At 47.1% G+C, this 18,039-nt stretch overlaps 1 protein-coding gene across 2 annotated transcripts in view; it reads right to left on the reverse strand.

Moving 5' to 3' along the window:
• Nucleotides 1-18,039, reverse strand: part of met (MET proto-oncogene, receptor tyrosine kinase) — a 148,564-nt gene that overhangs the window by 33,592 nt on the left and 96,933 nt on the right. For both annotated transcript variants that reach the window (XM_078568043.1, XM_078568044.1), the window contains exons 6-10: nucleotides 17,137-17,297; nucleotides 14,929-15,040; nucleotides 12,790-12,926; nucleotides 5,577-5,741; nucleotides 5,390-5,489 (exon numbers count right to left, since the gene is read on the reverse strand). In XM_078568043.1, the coding sequence (XP_078424169.1) occupies nucleotides 5,390-5,489; nucleotides 5,577-5,741; nucleotides 12,790-12,926; nucleotides 14,929-15,040; nucleotides 17,137-17,297 (675 nt within the window). The remainder of the gene's footprint in view (nucleotides 1-5,389; nucleotides 5,490-5,576; nucleotides 5,742-12,789; nucleotides 12,927-14,928; nucleotides 15,041-17,136; nucleotides 17,298-18,039) is intronic.

The raw sequence follows: 18,039 nt of genomic DNA on the forward strand, positions 1-18,039 counted from the left end.
AACAAAGCCACAAACTTCCACAGGCTTTGAGCAAATGAATATAAACTTTACAAGGTCAGAAAGATAAAACAATTTACAATATCTATCTTATAGTCTAACATGCAGGGTTAATATGAGGTACATGTGAATTAACAGGCAAACTGTGGTCCAACACACCACACTGCACAATAAATGATAGATGTGACCAAGACAGATTCCACGGATTTCTCAACAACCCACCGGACATCAGTGAGCACCGTGAGTCAACCGATCTTGTTGAACCTCGTTCTCTTTAAGAGAGATTCCAGTCTTCACCTTCAAAGATCTCGCCTTGGAATTCTCTCCAAAAGTCCCTCCAAATCGGACATCAATGATGGCCCACCTCGCAGGGTTTCAAACTCATCTCCTGAGGCTCCTTTTCCCTGGATTCCCGAGTCTGCACTCCAGCACCAATTCACAAGCACAACCTCAGCGCTCCAGCTGTGCCGAGCAGAACACTACAGCTCCAAAGAGTTATCTTGGGTCCAAAGCCCGCAGCACAAAGTCACCAACCTTCCACTGTCTTCTTAGATCTTCAAGACTTTTCCTAAGCCTCCATTACTTAAAGTCTGCCAACTGTAGCCTTTTTTCTGCTTGGAGTCTCTTTCTTTGCTCCTCTCTTTCTTTCTTCTTAACTGGGACCTCTCCCTGTCCCCTGCCTGGGGCTCTTCTCGATTATGGTGCCTGGCTCCCAGTCACACGACCCCGTTTTTCATGCCGTTTTCTTTTTATGGAGGTGTACTGGGCTCCTCCTCAGCCCGGAGAACTACAAAACACCGGATTGTGCATGTGCCACCTGCTCCTGGTCCGTGCTTGCACAAAACTCCTGGGCCACGCTGGAAGTTGCAGTTCCCAGACCTGCTCATAGATAAGATGCGGTTGGATCTTGTAACAGTGGAATTATTGCTGCTCTGTCAGATGCCCCCTATACCCTTGCACCCTCAGTGGGTTCCCAGTGTATGGGGCAAGCTGAGTTTGGTCAGCTCCTCAGTTGTGTCAGTGCGTGTGGTGAAGCTGGGCACTAGGTGTTGGTGTGTGATCTGAAGGATGCGATGTCTGGCCAAGGTAGGGGTGAGTTTTTAAATCAGACAGACACTGAAAGGGCATCATGGTTGTAGGGAGAAGGTGTGAATGAAAATGTCTTGAGCCTCCCTTGTGTGCCTCTCAATGCCCCATGCCTCTTCTGCAATTATCCTGTCCTGCTTGCTCTGCCCCCTCCTCCACATTCTCCTCATCAGATGAGGAGTGACGCTCATCTATCCCTTCCTGATGCAAGGCCTCCCCCCTCAGCAGTGCTAGATTGTACAGAGCACGGCAGACCATGATGATATAGGAAACCTTCCCTGGGGAATACAGTAGCGCTCCACCAGATAGCTCCAAGGAGTAGAATCTCATTTCAGTGGCCTATTCGATACTTGCTCGGGTCGACCTTTCCTTGGCTGCAGTGTGATGGCTCCTCCCTGGCGTCAGCAGCCATGTTTTGACTGGGTAACCCCTGTCCTCAAGCATCCATCCCCGAAGGCATGCCTGGGGTTGGAACAACTGTGGCACCTGAGCATGTTGAAGAGGCATGAATGCTCTCAGGGAACCGGGTACACATCTGTAGAATATGCATTCAGTGGTTGCAGACCAGTTAAACGTTGATGGAATGGAAGCCCTCTCTGTCAATGAAGGCCACTGGCTGGTCCGTGTGATACCTGATGGCCATGTGCAAGCAATTGATGACACCTTGCAGCTGGGGCAATCCAGCAATGGCCCTGAAGCCGATGGAACTCTCCGCCTGATGGCTCGGGTTGGTTTGGTAGCCGGCCCTCTTCAGTAAGGCATTGGTCACCTTCTTGATGCAGCAATGGGCTGCTGCCTGGGAGACCCCATACATGTCCCCAGTAAATTCCTGAAAATATCTGGATTCAAGCCAAGTCAAGTTGAGAGCCACAGTGATCGTCAGGGCCTTGGCACTGGGTGTCCACCAAACCCCATGGGTTGCAGCTCATCCTGCAGCATGGCAGATAGGTCCATGACAGCCTCTCTTGAGATCCACAGTCTTCATTGACACTGTCACTCAGACATCTGCAGGTAGTTTAGGGGAGTGCGGTGCTCTTTTGGCTGTGTTTGGGTCCCTCTTGGTGCGGCCGCTTGCTGCTGGAGCCCTCTGCCGTCTTCGGCAGCTTGCCCAGTCAGAGGCTGGTCCACCCAGAATGCCCCCTAACCCACCAGTTTCTTTTCTTGCCTTAGTTGCTCTGCTCAGTAGCAGTTATCAACCTCCCTGCCAATGTTTCCAATCTTTTTGCCCAACCCACATGCTAATCTGATCCACTTACCTGTTCCCTTGGCTCCTGTGCTTCCCGTCTTGTCCACATACCAGAGGACTATCCAGTGCACTGGGAAATGAGGAGGTGGGAATTGGGTGACCAAAAACAAAAAATCACTCACTCCATCTCTGAGTAAATCTTTTGTAAACTGGTTTTCAAATTCTTTCCTAATACTCCCCCACATCCAGAGCTAAGCACTTTTGCTGTGATTGCGTAACCACTGGCTCATGCTGAGCTGAACAAATTTCTTTATGTACAACAGGTTATTTTCAAATTTGTTGATCTATGATATCTCAGCCAGATCCTTCCCAAGCTGTTGAAAGTGCGGTTCAGTGACCTGCTTGACACTGTCTGTAGCATACGCCTGTCTCAAAATTTAAGCCATGAGTGCCTAAGTACATACAGCCAGTACAGTGTCAACTAGAACAGCTTATTAAATCTAACACTTGAGTCTTAACTCAAGTGGTTTAAAATTCAGGTCCATAGCGGTGCTGAAGACAGTGCCGCAGAACTTCGAGGCTCTTTAAGTGGGTCATGCTGCACCTCCTGCCATTTCTGGCTCAGTCTGTGTAGCACCCCGTGCTGGTAAGGGTAATTGCGTGGGCATCCCCTGCATACGCCAGAGGCTGCTAAACCGGTGCTGATTTGATGTTCTATTTGCAAACTTGGACCATGCAGGCCCATTCAATGTATTTGCTTCTCACTCAGCAAAGACATGCGTTTAACTGCCAGAGGAGCCAAGCACTAGTGCTTCTTAAAGGGCCAGACAATAACTTGCAGGTGAGATGCTTTTAACTTACTTCTGCTTAGGCTGAGTTTGTATAAGTATTGGGCTGTGTTTTTGGACCTGTGTTTTTGAAAGCTGATGCTTACAATCAGAGAGAGCACAGGAATTGCTGTCTGAGGTATCGGGGCTGTGGTTGCAATGCCTCTTGGTCTGCAACATGGCCAGCAGATTGAGCAAAGGCTGCAGAGAGGGAAGCTCAGTGAGGAGAATGAAGGCTCTACACAGATGGCCTTAGCCACTGTTAAGGAACTAGCATATTTTTCCTACTATTACTGTGGGATTCTTTAAAGCAGGCTTATGTTTGTGTGTGTATATGGTTCTATCTGTGTGGCTAATTTAGTTAAACTAGAGACGATTAGACTGCAAGGTTTAAATTATCAAAGAAGTGAGGGGTAAAACCGACATTTGAAATGGAGATTAGTAAAGCTAGGGTGAGGTCAGTAGTGACGGTATGAATGATATTTGCATTTTTTTTTAGATAAGTGGGAGAGGTGTTTGATTTTCAAAGGGACATGGAAAGATAAATAAGACAAGGTTATTACTTTGATTTTTCCCAAAAATGCTGCCCATAATGATAACAATGGGATTTACAGATTACAAAGAGAGAAATATATTTAAAGAAGGGTGAAAGGCTGTGTGAGGTGTGGCTATGAGATCTTGAAAGGTGCACCATGTGAAACAGACTTGGTGAAAAGCCTCGAACCACCCTGCAGAAGTTTGCTGTTCCAGTAACCAAAATTGTATTAAAAGCCTTTGGAAGTCCATTGTCCAGTGGGTGCTTGTGGTAATATTGCTGGATGACTTTATAAAATTGGAATCTATTTGGACTGTTGCCTTAATTTAATCTTTAAGGGTGTGTAGTTGGGAGTCTGGTTAAGTAGAAATTTTGTGAACTGTTATAACTGTAATCTTGTGTGTGTTTAAGTTTTTTCTTCTTTTGTTAATAAATGTTTTAATTTAATCTTTAAAATCTCTAAAGGTGGTGGTGGACTCATTACTTCTGACTTTAGTGCACAAGCCTTCTCATATTAAATACAAATTCCAAAATCATTGTGATAGCGTGGGCAAGTTTCACTTGTGGATTTGGTCAGCCTGGCAAATGCCACCTGCCATATCATTACACCACCAAGAGTTTCTCAGGTCTATCCTACCACTACCTGATCGACATGACTGAGGAGACTCAGGTTCTATAACCCAACTTGGAGCCTCACATTAAGGTGGGGACTGCCCTGCCAGTGGCTGTGAAGGTCACCGTCACCTTAAATTTTTGTGTGTCCAGGTCTTTCAAGGTGGAAGCAACAGACAGCACCAACATATTTCAGTACATGATCCACTGAAGCATCTAGAAGGGGGTGGGGTCACAGAGACTATCTACTAAAAACAGGAGCGTATAGAGAGTATAGCCTAGAGTGTATAGACAAGAGTCTTCTCGCTCAGGAAGGGCAAGCAGGATGAAAAGACTTGCAGCTTTGTCAGGATATCAAGATTTCCAATGGCGCAGAACACCATTGAGTGCATGCATATAGCTCTGTGGATTCCATCATGACAATAGGGAGAGGTACATTAGCCACAAGGGGCTCAACTCCATTCACATGCAGCTGGTGTGCAACCATGCCAAGGTCATGAATGCTCATTATTCTGGCAGCAGCCATAATTCATTCATCCTGCACCAGTCAGCCCTACCCAGTGTCTTTGGCCTTCTAGAGGAGCCTGAGGCTGAATGTTCAGGGATAAGGCCTAACGCCCCTGCATATGGATGATAAACCCTAACCCCACCCCCATGACTACCCTCCCATCCCATCCCATCCCATGAAAAGAGCGTGCAGATAATGAAAACCCCTGTGGTCGCCGCCGATCTGCGTCCGGGGATGGCAGGCCCGATTCTATCCTGCCCCTGCCTCTCAAAACGAAGATCCTGCCACTCAGGGCACTTTTACCTCAGGTGTGGGTGTGGCAAGCCGGGAGATTTCTCAACTCTGCGCACCTGCCTCAGGAATGAAAATCCAGGTTTTGCACACAAGGGGAATTTGAAGTTCTCTTTCCCAAAAGGCAGCAGACACTGGGTCAACTGAAAGCTTCAAGACTGAGAGTGACAGATTTTTAGTGCCAATGGCATTAAGGGAGGTGGAGCTAAGGCAGGTAAGTGAAGTTTAGCTACACATCTGTCATGATCTAATTAAACGGTAGAGAAAGTGCGAGGAGCTGAATAGCCGGACGCCTATGTAACAGTTACACAAGGTCAGATCATGTCAGAGGTATGTGGAAAACTTACCACATGAAAAGCCTTTGGTATTTGCTGTAGAGTGATTACCATCTGGGGGGTCTGTACAAAATTCAAGTTAATTCCTTTCACAGTAACTGTGCTGCCTCCACTGCAATGAAGAGAAACATATGAGCTTCCAGTGCCCAGTTCTTGAAAAGAGACACAGGTCAAAATGGAAGACTATACCATGTCTTACCTGCTAAATGACCAAGCTGGATAAATATTGTGGATAGATGGATTTTCCACATACATGAAAGAATTTTTGACCTCACGGACAGCAGAGTCTATTTTCAAAACCACAGAATGTGTCAGCAGAGAAGTGTGGGCAGGAGTGGTGCACTCAATCTTAGTTTCAGAGATGCTGGAAAGAATAAAGAATAAAATAAAAGAGAGCAGGAAAGAAAGTTCGGCTTAAAAAAAATGACACTGTTGAGTATCACTAAACCACAAAGATTACAGACCACACAATTCCAGGTTCAGTTCCTAGTCTGTGCAAAGTTATCTGGTTTTGGCTGTGGAAATGGTTAGGGTGACACATTGACCACACTAATCCTGAACTGGGAAGGCAAATAAAAATAAAAAAAGACTTTTGCTTTTGATGGGTAGACGCTGACTTCTGCTGAAAATTGTGTACTTATGAGCATTGGGAAACAGTGGATATTAAAGTGAGAATGGAATTGGGCTCAGCTGTGGCGGCCTCCACAGCCTGATAGCCTGCAGACACAGGATGGAATTTTCTGTGCCTGCTGGCGTCAGATGCGTTCAGCGGCGTCAGTGGACAACATTGTGAGATGACCAGGCAATTGTCTGCTCAGACTGTCGATGGCAGGCCGCGTTTCCCACCATCAGATGTTGGGAACCTCATTGTAATATTGTAATACATCTACATATCCTGAGGCCAGCCCTCTGATGTCATCCCCTCTCCCCACTGAATTGTCCACCCACACCGACGTGTTTCACAAAAGCATATAAATGGCGTGCACTTGGCGGGCTGCACTTTGAGGGGAACTCGGAGGTGAGTGCACAGTAACGTTGCTCAGTGCTCGCCTGGGTCGCTTATTGGACTTCAAGGTTGAGACATGTTGGTGGGAGGCGTTGGGGGGCAAGGGCTGCCCTGTGGTTGAGGTGACTTGGTGATGGGGGCAAGGGCTGCCCTGCATTTGAGGCGACTTGGTGGTGGGGGGACAAGGGTTGCCCTGTGGTTGAGGTGCGTTGTTGGGCGGCGGCCGGGGGGGGGGAGGACGGACGACGACAAGGGCTGCCCTGTGATTTAAGGTAGTGCACAAGCATGTGTGGGGTGGGTTAGCGGCCACGCATTAGGGAAACCTTGTATAAAGTGTCCATTCCTTTGTAGGTGCGACAGTTTAGACGCAGCCACATGATATGCATAGAGCCGGGCCTTTAGCTTATCTGCCCACTCAAGCCTCACGGAGGCATGGAAGTATCAGCAAGTGCTCCAGAGCTTTTCACCCCTTGGGCACAGACTGCAAACTAATGAGCATTTTAGTGGACTGCAGAACAGTTGGACGACTGCACACGTTGGACAATCTCCTCGCTAAAGCTGACCATGGAGCAGTCACTGGTGGAGGCGCTCAAAGCCCCTTGCAATGTCAGGATTCAGGTTTGGACCAGTCTCCCTCACGGTTCAAGCTAACAGTGAAGCCTTGCAGTGTGGGTTAGGAGAATGCCTGTGTCTGAGCTGAGAGCACAGCATGCAGTCCAATGGGCAAAGCTGCCGCCAAACAGTCAGGTGGAGTCGGGCGGAGGAAGGTGGGGATTCGGGCAACCATGTAGCGCACTAAACTCTGACCATCCAAGTAGTGGTCAGCAATCTCCGGGATGTGTTAAGGAGCCTTCAGACTTAACCAAGAGAGGTTCTTAGTACACCCATGCGTCTCTCTCTTTCATCCTGCAGGAGGAGTACATCAGGAGCATGGAGCCTGATGATCTAGCTGTATGCCTCATGGTGTACAGAAAGCGGAGATGATGGAGAAGAGACTGACGGAGGCGCTTGGCTGGGCAGAGGGAGGAACAGCACCCTCTGGAAAAAAGGAGCAGCTCCGGCCCTCCCACACGCCGCTGACAGCAAGTCATTGTCGGTCTTTGCCTAGCTAGACGCCGCCTTTCATTCCTGTAGATGACCAACGAACAGCGCTGGTTGAAGATCGTGCATGGCTAGGGAACTGGTCGGTCACATCTGCCAGCTACTGCAGGATTTGGCACCATGGAGACATGGAGGGCATCCACAGCCCGTGGCCACAAAAGGGACCGTGGTCTCAATTGTTACACCAGTGGTTTAATTCAGGGCTCCACTGGTCACCTCTGTGGGAGATCACAAGCCTCCACCCACAAATGCATCCATGAGGTCATGGATGCCATCTTTGCAAGGGCACACAACTTGGTGCATTTCGCCCAGGACCAGGACAGCCAGGATGCAACAGCGATTGGATGTGCCCAGATCTTGGGTTTCACACAGGTGCAGGGTGCGATCGACTACACTCACATGGCGCTCAGATCTCCATCGCAACAGGGGGTCAACTATGTCAACCGCAAGGGCTTCCATTCGCTGAATGTGTAGCTGGTGTGCGACCACCACAAATGCATCCTGCAGGCCTGCACAGGGAGTGTCCACGACTCCTACATTCTCAGTCGGTCACAGATCCCTAACGTCTTCCAGGGTCAACACAGGCTGCAGGGTTGGCTCCTAGGGGACAAGGGCTACCCATAGGAGACATGGCTGATGACATCCGTGCGGTGGCCTCAGACTGCAGCACAGTGAAGGTATAATGAGGCTCATGCAGCAACTCGCAACTTGGTGGAGCAAACCATTCGGGATGCTGAAAATGAGGTTCTGGTGCCTGGACTGGTCTGGTGGAGCCCTGCAATACAGTCCACAGAGGGTGTCGCGCATCGTCATCACCCGTGCCCTTTACAACCTGGTGCTGCAACGGGGAGAGGAGCTGGCTGAGGAGATGCAGGAGCTGGAGGTCTCCACCGATGAGGAGGACATTGACAGTGGTGAGGGTGAGGTGGTCCTGGAAGGCAACAATGATGGCAATAAGGCCCTGGCACTGGCTAGACTAGGCAGGCGCACTCGGGAGGCCCTTATAGCTGCTAGATTCGTGGAGGATGATGATGACATGCAGAGAGCAGACACCACAGATCCTCACATTGCATCTATGAATGTTTGACTCCAGTCTGGCTTATGGCAACGCACATACCCTCTGTGATAATGTTCCTGTCATTGAGATGCAGTGGGTGCATTAATAGTTGCTCGATTGCAGGAGGGTGATGACAACATGCAGTGAGGATACTCCAAAGATCTTCACATAGCCTCTGAGAATGTCTGACTCCTGTCTGGCCGAGGGCAGCTTGCTTGTGCTCTGTGATCAGAGTCTTATCATGGAGATGCAGCCATGAAACTTTAAAAGAATCTGATCCTTTGTCTACTTTCAGCACCTGACCCCTTCAGGAGCACAGTGTTACTGGTCACAGATGCTGAAGAGATGGGGGCCAGCCCCACCTGAAAGGTGCTGAGAGCACACAGAGAGAATGACGGAACTCTGACACCTGCCCACAACATTCCAGCAGCAATGACTAGCACCATTGAGGTGCAGGCATCAGTAATATGTCCAGGGAGCGTGAGGCCAGACAATCACTGTGGTCTGAAGGCTGCACAAAGCACAGGGAAGAGGCCCTGGACTGAGGCACCTGCCTTTATCTCGTGCAGAAAGGTCTCATATCTGAGTGACATGAACACTGCTCATCAGAAAAAGGAGCCATTGGCAGGGAGACATTCTTGGGAGTTTATTTACAATAGTGAACATTATGTACAAGTGATGAACACCCGTGCCAGGCTGTGCAACTACATCTTCTTAACTTTCCTAACCCTGCCGCTACGTCTTGGTGCTTCCCGGACATCCACAGCAGGTGTGGAGGCAGCCTGCTGACTCCTACGCCCTGTCTGCGATGACCTAGGCGGGCGTCCTCTGGAGGGCTGAGACCTGGAGGAACCCTGCCTGCTTTTGGGGCCCTGCTGTGTGGCAGTGGCACCCTCCTTGGCCTGTGGAGCTGGACTGCTAAGGTCACAGGAAGAGGGGAATCGGATGTGCCGGACACCCCGGAGTCACCTGGATGGATGGCTCCAGGGAGTAAACCTGCTGATCCTCCTCCTTATGGGTGCCCAAGGGCCCCTGGCTGGCTCCTTGAGGAGCAGGGGTAGCTGGAGTGAGATCAGCTACCCCACACCCTTCTTGTGTACACACTGTTGGAGGCCAACTATGGCATTGACGATGGAATTCAGCCAATGCAGCAGCGACATCCTGGATCAAGGTCTCCATGGCGGCCGCCATCCTACCGGTGTTGGCCTCGGTGCCGACACTATCACCTCAGACTGAAGGCGGATGGACTCCTCCATCGTGCCTTGCGATTGGAGGAGTGCAGCGGACGTCCCTTCCTGATGTTCCCGAGCTTGCCTTTGTAGCTCCAGCAACTGTGACATGACCAAGTCCAGAGGCTCGTCATCTGACTGGGACTCAGCAAATTTCTGTCCTCCAGCCATCCCCCGAGTGCCAGGGACCTGAGAAGTCCCTGTTGCCACCTGTTGTGAATCAGAAAGTGATGCGCTCACCAGATTGTGGTCCCGAGGCTATTCTAAAGCTAGGTCCCACCAAGGTGTCTGTCTCTGCGCTGGTGGAGGGTGTGGGTGAGCGCTGTGATGGGACTTCAGGGAGGGTGCCTTCAGATTCCTCTTCAGAGGTTTCTTTGGAGCTTGATTGGAGGCCCTGGATCGTGGACTCTGTCAGCCGTTTCCCAGATGTGCCTGTGAAAGCAAGGAGAGATAATTAGTGCACGGCACATCACTCACAGCATGGTTGCCTGATGGATGCTGCACCGCTGGATCCTCACTTAGTAGAGCAGCACCACCCTCATCGTCAGCGCAGAGCAGTCCAGATCCTAGCCGGCCAGCCGAATAGCTCTATTTTTGAAGTCCATGAGGACCTTGATTTCAGACATTCCTCCACCAGTCTGCGACCTCTCCCTCTTGTGTGCCAGCTTGTCCTGCATGAATAGAGATGGAGAGAGTGTAAGCAGGACGCCTGCCAGGCCAGATGATAAGTATGCCTGGCATGTGTGGGTGGTGAGTGGTCCTATGGATGGGATGAGGACAATGAAGGAGTGTGTGAGAGAGAGTAAATGATGATGTGCCTTGAGCTGGCAGTGAGTGAGGGCCCTGTGGATTTCTGATGGGTTTGTGAGGTGAGAGTGATGAGAAGAGTGACTTACCCTGAAAGAATGGAGGAGATCATTCACCCCTTTTCAGCGCTGGGTGGCTGTCCTCTTTTGCAGGGCGTTGGCGCTGATCACCGCCGCTGCCAGCTTCCATACTGGATTGGTATGCCACTGCCCCTCTTGCGGCCAGAGCCGGAGTAGGGGATATCACGGCAGACCTCCACGGCATCCAAAAGGCGCTTGAGGGACATGTCACTAAACCGGGGGGGGGGGCTGCAGTCTTTTTGTATTTTGGGGCCACCCTGTCTTCCGTGTGGCAGTCCTGGGCTGGAAGCACTTAAGAGGTCTGCGCGCGGCTGCATTTTAAGTGTGGCACCCGGCCTGATGAAGCAGCAAGGTGATGGTGTGACGGGCGATGAGAGCCTGCCTGCCATGGAAACGGCATGTTTCCCGGGAACGCATAATGAATGCGGCATGTTTGGGATGATATGGTGTGAGAAACCGCTATTGCGGCTGGTAAAACTTGGTGCAAATCTGGGACGATTCCGCCCTCACTGTCAAGGCTCATGCTTGGATAATTGACACTTGAGTGTACTGGAAGCACTACTTGTAAATTCAACGCAGAAAGAGTCAATGCCATTAGAAGCATGTAGAGGTAGACAAAATATTGTTTAAGGAGCAAATGAAAAATGACTGCTTGTGAGACTGAACAGTAAAAAAAAGCCAACATTTATGAATGATTAAAGTAAGAAAGGAAGTTTCTGGATATAACTCACACAATCTATTTAACTGAAATTGTGGCACATTGCTTTCTCCATTTTAAAAACATCCGAACAAAATGAGTTTAACAATAATAGACATGGCAATGCTCAGGATAAAGTTATCTTTCTAACCTCTGAGAAGTCAATATAAATAAATACCGGGAATGGATATGTAGTAATTATGGTTTTATTTAGAATGTAATGTACCTTTAAGAATAACACGTGTTAAGAAAGATCACATGATCGGTAGTAACCAATAGGAGAGTAGCACAGGCTACCTCAGCAGTCAGTGTAGAAATAGAGTTGGAGTTGAAAGCACACGTTTAGTTGCTGCTGAGTATATTGTAAATAAACTTAATGTTTCTACCCAACAAGTGTCTGCAGATCAACTCTATCACTAACAGTACAACTCGGACACCCTACAACAGGATACATACTAACAAAAAAAGTCTCCACTGATTGGATTTAGCAATAAAACTTCCAATGTGTACTTGACATTAGCCAAGCACCAGAATGTTGTTACTGATGTGGTAATAAACCAAATAAGCATTTCTTATAATGCTTCAAATATAGGAATTGAATAAAATATGAATTACAACATCAATAGAACTTGCCGGAGTTCAGAAGTAATCCTGTAACATTGTAAATATTCTGATTAACAAATTAAGACATAACATAACACCCCATAAAATAATAACTGGTACTTCAATGAAGAAGGAAAAGGTAAAGTGCTATTCTTCGAAAAGAAATTACACAATAACCTCTCTCAGGAATGCACTATACTTCTAATCATAAAATAATTAACTGAGCCAACGGATTTTATTTGATTCTTAAATATAGTCACCTGTCACTATTGGGTAAATTGTGACAGTTCTCTGCTGGAACAGTAGATGGGGCAGTTGGGCTAGCAGACTACACTTATTCCCATTTTCTGTTAGTGGACCAGACTGGCAACAAGCTTTGCTGGGTGCTCGAGAAAGTTGTGTGCAAACTGCTCTGTCTTTCAACAGCAACCTGGTCCTCAAGTCTGCATCCCTATTTGGCCATTTACAGCTCAACAGAATAACTACATTAATACATCATCATACAAAAATTCTATGAATGCGACAAGCAGCAACTTGAATAAATAACTGAAAATACTGTAAACACTCAATAGCTCCTGCAGCATCTACAGAGAGAGAAAAATGGAGATAAGAGTTAAGGCCGATCAGAGTTTCCAGCATTTTCTGTTTCTGTTTCAGAGTTCCAGCATCTGCAGTATTTTGCTTACGTGACAGCTAAACCATTAACATTCAAATCAATGCAAACTTTTAAACACATGGAAGATTTCTTTTTTAAAATAAGATCTTGCACTCAGAGCATTTTAAATACTTCTTCCGAAAATTACAATGTGTTTAAAGAAAATAAAAAGCATACCTTTTTAGATCACACACTTTTCCTCCGATCAAAACTTGCCTCCTACTTCCACTATTCAAGTACTTTCCTGTAAGGGTAAGTAAGGCTCCTCCTGATTTGGGACCATGAGTTGGGGAGATGTGGGTTACAGCTGGATTCTGTCCCCCCCCGCCCCAAAAGAAAGAAAACAGTGAAACTCGGCGTCATTTACTGTAGGTTAAAAATCCACTGGACAACCGTCGGGACTGAATTTTTATGATCTCATTTTAGTTTTGTCCTCATCTCGCCTCTTTACCCAGCAATCCTCTTCCGCTTCCCTCCTGGAGGCTGTCATTTTGCTACGCAATAGTTCCATCGTTATCAGCCGCCTTCTGGTTCCTCAACCAAATAGTTATTCTTCACATTTGAGCCTAGGAGTCAGTGTTGGCTGGCTGTTTAATAATAGGATCCTGACCCTGCTCTCTTTAAGAGCAGGAACCCTGGATGATATTCCCTCTCTAACCCAGTGACACTAAAACCAATCAGCATTTAATGCAGGCAACAGGGGCCTCAACTGCCCACTAGAGAGCCATTGAGAGCCCTGTGTTAGTGGGAAGGCCTGCCGAATTCTGTGTCCCTCAGGCACTTCAGTAGCCAGCGGATCTTGGAGGCAGAAATCCCGCCCCCAAGAGCTGCCGACCAATCAGAAGCTGGGAGCTGTGCACTGCAGGCAGTGCCACTGGGGAATCATAGAGGCGCCAAGGCCTAGAATCACCAAATCACAGGTGAATGATGACACCACAGGGTTTGCGCAGTGCGGATCAGAGGAGTGGGGTCAGCAACAAGGATTGGGGGGGTGTGGAGGTCTTAGTTCTCAGTGGACCCCCTCTTCCCAATGCCGTGTCCCTCGATCAGGCACTGAGTGCATTTGAATGAGGGGGCTCCCTCAAACAACCCCGACTGGGTTTGCTGTTCGGGTTTCCCGCGTGGCCGCTGCCCCACCAGCCACTGGTTGAATATCAGCAGCGACAGGATGAGGCCCTTAAGTGGGATTTGCACATGAAAAGGCCTCAATTGGTGGTGGTGGGGCGGGCAGACTGTCTACAAGCCTTCCTGCCCCTGACTTAATCATGGCAGAGGCGGGAAGGGGACATGGATGCCCACCCACCAGCCTCCTGCACGAGTAAATGCCCCCCTGTCCAAACTTGCCAAAGGGGAGAGTATTGAATTCCGCCCATAACGTTTGTACTGCAGCTGCAGCCTAGATTAATTAGTTTAGCATAGATCAGAAAAATCCCAGATTAACTCCTGGTCAGATCAACTGGCTCCACTGGGCTAATTGACAGAACTATTAGGTAAGCAGTAATTCACAGCTTTACAGTTACGAGTTATTATAAAAACGCATTCAAATCATTCCTTATGAAAAATATCAACCAGAAAAGACTCAAGAAAATTCCCATGATAAAACATAAGAGGCAGCTGCAGCAACCATTGAAAAAAAGCAAAAGATATCAAGACAAAAAAAAAACTGAACATAAATAGAAATCTGTAGAGCCCTATCTTGTTCAAATTCCAATACTCTCTTTCTTCCTTCATGACAAACAATTTGAGCCATTAGACACGACGTCAATTTGCATGAAGCCAGTTTGCTCAAATGACGCCAGTTTTGTGACTGTTAAGATCAAAAGGCTTTAGAAGTTTCCGTCTCCCTTTAGTTTTCACACTCGACAGCTTTCAGCACTACCCACACATTTTTGAAATAACTGCCTAATGAGTGCACAACACCTGAGAAGTTTTCTCAAATTTTCATTGTGCAATCTTAATGTCTGGTGACAGCTTTGTGCTTGTTGATGCATGTACAAGTTTCAGAAGAAACCAAGAACCAATTTGTGAAAAGTAGATTGGTGGATATTCAAAGTGTGGATGTCTTTACAGATCAATGCAGGGATAAATGGATGACACTGTTAGCACATTTTTCTTCCTTGGGTGAGGACTGGGCCTGGATGGTGTGAAAGTGTTTTTAAAGTCTTATAAAAGTGCATGCAAAGCTGGGCCAGTGCCAATATGTTTCAGAAGAGAGTTTGGTCATTTTTAAATAATGATTAACACAATTAGGTCTCATTGTCACATTCTAGATGGTTAGAAACTCTTAACAAAAAATGAGCGGACTCCATGACTTACCACAAAATGGAAGCCGTACATTTGTGTTGTCAAACTTCTATTCAAAGTTAAATTAATATAGACGGGATTATAATCTTGTGTGTCATTGACTGCTTCTAATATGCACAGGAGTCTTCGGAAAGAAAAAGAGAAATTTGTTATCTGGCATTATAAGTCAGGAAACGTGACTCTAAATAGTATAGCTATTTTATTGTTTACATTTTACCAAGTTGATCAAATATTTCGGATACATTGGCTTGCTTCTACATTCCCATCCTTTTCTTGATAAAGCATTTTATTTCTCACTGTTAATTCAAGTCTAAAGTCTCCAATAAGGTGACCAGGCTTTTAAACAGCCACCAATACAAAATATTAGAAAATCACGCTGTACTACAAATATAAACAGAGCACAAAGAACCAGAATATATTGTAAATGTGATTCACAAGTAACCACTGTTAGTCTAGAATTACTTAAAAAATAAGTAACAGGAGGGGGGAAAAGGATAGACGGTACAGATACAGTGGCCGGAATTTTCCAGCCCCTCCCACCAGCAGCATCTTCCAGTCCTGCCGAAGTCAATGGACATTTGAATGGCTTGCTTCATCCGCTGCAGGGGGACCCACCACGGCAGGGCTGGAAAATCCCAGCCAGTGTCTCAAAACCAGCAACCTTGGGGCTGAGGCTGTGCTGGATTTCGGGTTGGGTGGTCGGTGCCATGGGCGGTTCCTGCCAAGCTGGGTCAGGTGGGGTCAAGGATGGCTTGGAGCACAGGAATAGATCAGCGTGCAAGCGACAAGGGGAACAATGTGTTAGTTCAGTGAACATCCATCTAGCAAATGGAAAAGCTGGAGCCAGTCTGTCTTCAGCATAGGTTTATTCCCAAAACTCAGTATAACATATGTGCAGACTACTTATCACATAGTTCCCCCTACACAGATGGAAACTGGTTCTTATATATGTGACCTAGCCTTTCCCCAATTGGTATCAGCTGCTCTTAATCACAACTAGAGCATGCACTCAGTTGTCACAGCATTTTCAATATTAACATAATTAGTCAGGCATCATACCGTACTATAATGTAGCGCCTAGCCGAATTGTCCAGGTAAACATTTTTTATTTTACTCAATTAAAATTGACGCATGCAACATTCTAAAAATGTCTGGTTTTCAGACAACTCCAGTTTTTGGACAGCCGGATTTAAAGCTGTGTACTGCATTAGCTAATCTCTATTTCCCTCCCTCCTTTCAAGGTGTTCAGCCTGGATTTTTAACCTGAGATGGCAGTGTGGTATATGGGGGTTCAGTAGGAAGGAAGCATCCATGATGGCATCACCATGAAACGTGACTAAACTGAACTCCTGGGCCTTATTTAAATGCTACCATGCTGACTCCTGCCCGAGCCCAGAGCGATGATGTGGTGGTTATGCAGCCAATGAGATTTTGGCTTCAGGCATTTGTCATTGGCAATCCAGGAGAATAGTCCCTGGCACAAAGATAAGTCTTTGGGGTTCCAATGGGAATTGTGGTTGGGGAAAGCCCAGAACAGGGAAGGCACAATGTTTCCTTGACAGACCGAGAGGAGCACATCCTGTCTCCTGGTTCACAAGCAGACATCTTATTTTTAAAAAATCAGTTAGCCGGGCCTTTCCCGGCCTTGGTTCATGTCTTCCACCAGCTTTCCCTACTGGCTCTGGCACTTGGCATTGCAGCTGCAATCCCGAGTTAACTTTATGGCAGGATCTGAAAGACGTCAGTAGATACCGATATTTTGATACTAAAGAGGCTCCCACCTGCATGGGGTGGGCAGCCTCATTACTCCCGAAAACCCGAGATTTAAAATGTTGGTGGCTACGAATGTGGGAGGAGCGGCCTACCGCCATTTTAAACACCGTCTACACCATTCCCAACAGGCAGGCCAAGTTAACATTGGGTCTGAAATGTCTCATACCCATATTGAACTCCAACTTGCAGCCCCAGCAGAAAGAGATAATATTAACTTGACTGTGGTAGATAGTTTTTAGCTTTGTTGCCACATCTGCATGCTAGCTCTCATGATCTGTAAGCCTGGGGCAAGACTTGTGGCCTGTACCAGTTATAATTTGTCTGCCAGTATACAAGATGTTATGGCAAGTGCTCTCTTACTTCCAATTGGATGTGATTCTCTTTTACCATGACTAAAAACACTGAAGCAGTTAGGATTTAGTCAGAATTGTATTCTTCTTGCCACACCTGTTCTTGTTGCTTTTGTTTGCCTCCAATTTGCAGGGAGCATTTCCAACTTCTATGGCAATCATTTTAGCACCTAGTTTTCCAGTTTTCAGTGCTCCAAAATCCTTCCCACAAATGGATAGTCTTGTTCCACCCTCGAAAGGCGCAGTTAGCGGGGAGATCTACAAGTATTTAAAAACAGTAAAATACAAGCTGTACCCGTTCACAAATTTATTGTTGTACAATTCCCTAAGTCAAAAAGATAAAAATGCAGTACAGAGAATTTCCAAACATTGATCGCTACATTTTTTATTTTTGGTTCCTGCTCCAAGCTCCGTTCTCAAGCTCCCAATTCCGTCCCTCTCCCTGGCAACGGTCTGAGATGAAACCAGTCTGTTTGCAACCTCTGTATTATATTTGTCCCCAAGATGAACTATTGGCCACTTTTTCATGCGATCACAAAGACCCTCAATTTCCACCTCTGCAACAGTGGGAGATGGTGATGCTGTGGTAATGTTAATAATCCAGAGACGCAGGCTAATATGTTGGGGACATGGATTCAAATCCCACTACAGCCGCTGGTGGAATTTAAGTTCAATTAATAAATCTGGAATATAAAGCTAGTCAGGAAACTATCATTGACTGTTGTAAAAACTCATCTGGTTCACTAAATCTTACCTGGCCTGGCCTACATGTGACTCCAGACCCACAGCAATGTGGTTGACCCTTAACTGCCCTCTGAAATGGCCTAGCAAGGATGGGCAACAAATGCTAGTCATGCCAGCGACACCCACATCCAATGAAAGAATAAAGAAAAACATGGCCTGACTTCACTCCTGTCTCACCTCATCTGCTGCTGAAACCCTCATTTGTGCTTTTGTTAGTTCTAGACTCAACTATATCAAAACTCTGCTGCCTCTGTCT

This window comes from Cetorhinus maximus, chromosome 22, assembly GCF_964194155.1.
Source record: "Cetorhinus maximus chromosome 22, sCetMax3.hap1.1, whole genome shotgun sequence".
In the NCBI taxonomy this organism is placed as follows: domain Eukaryota; kingdom Metazoa; phylum Chordata; class Chondrichthyes; order Lamniformes; family Cetorhinidae; genus Cetorhinus; species Cetorhinus maximus.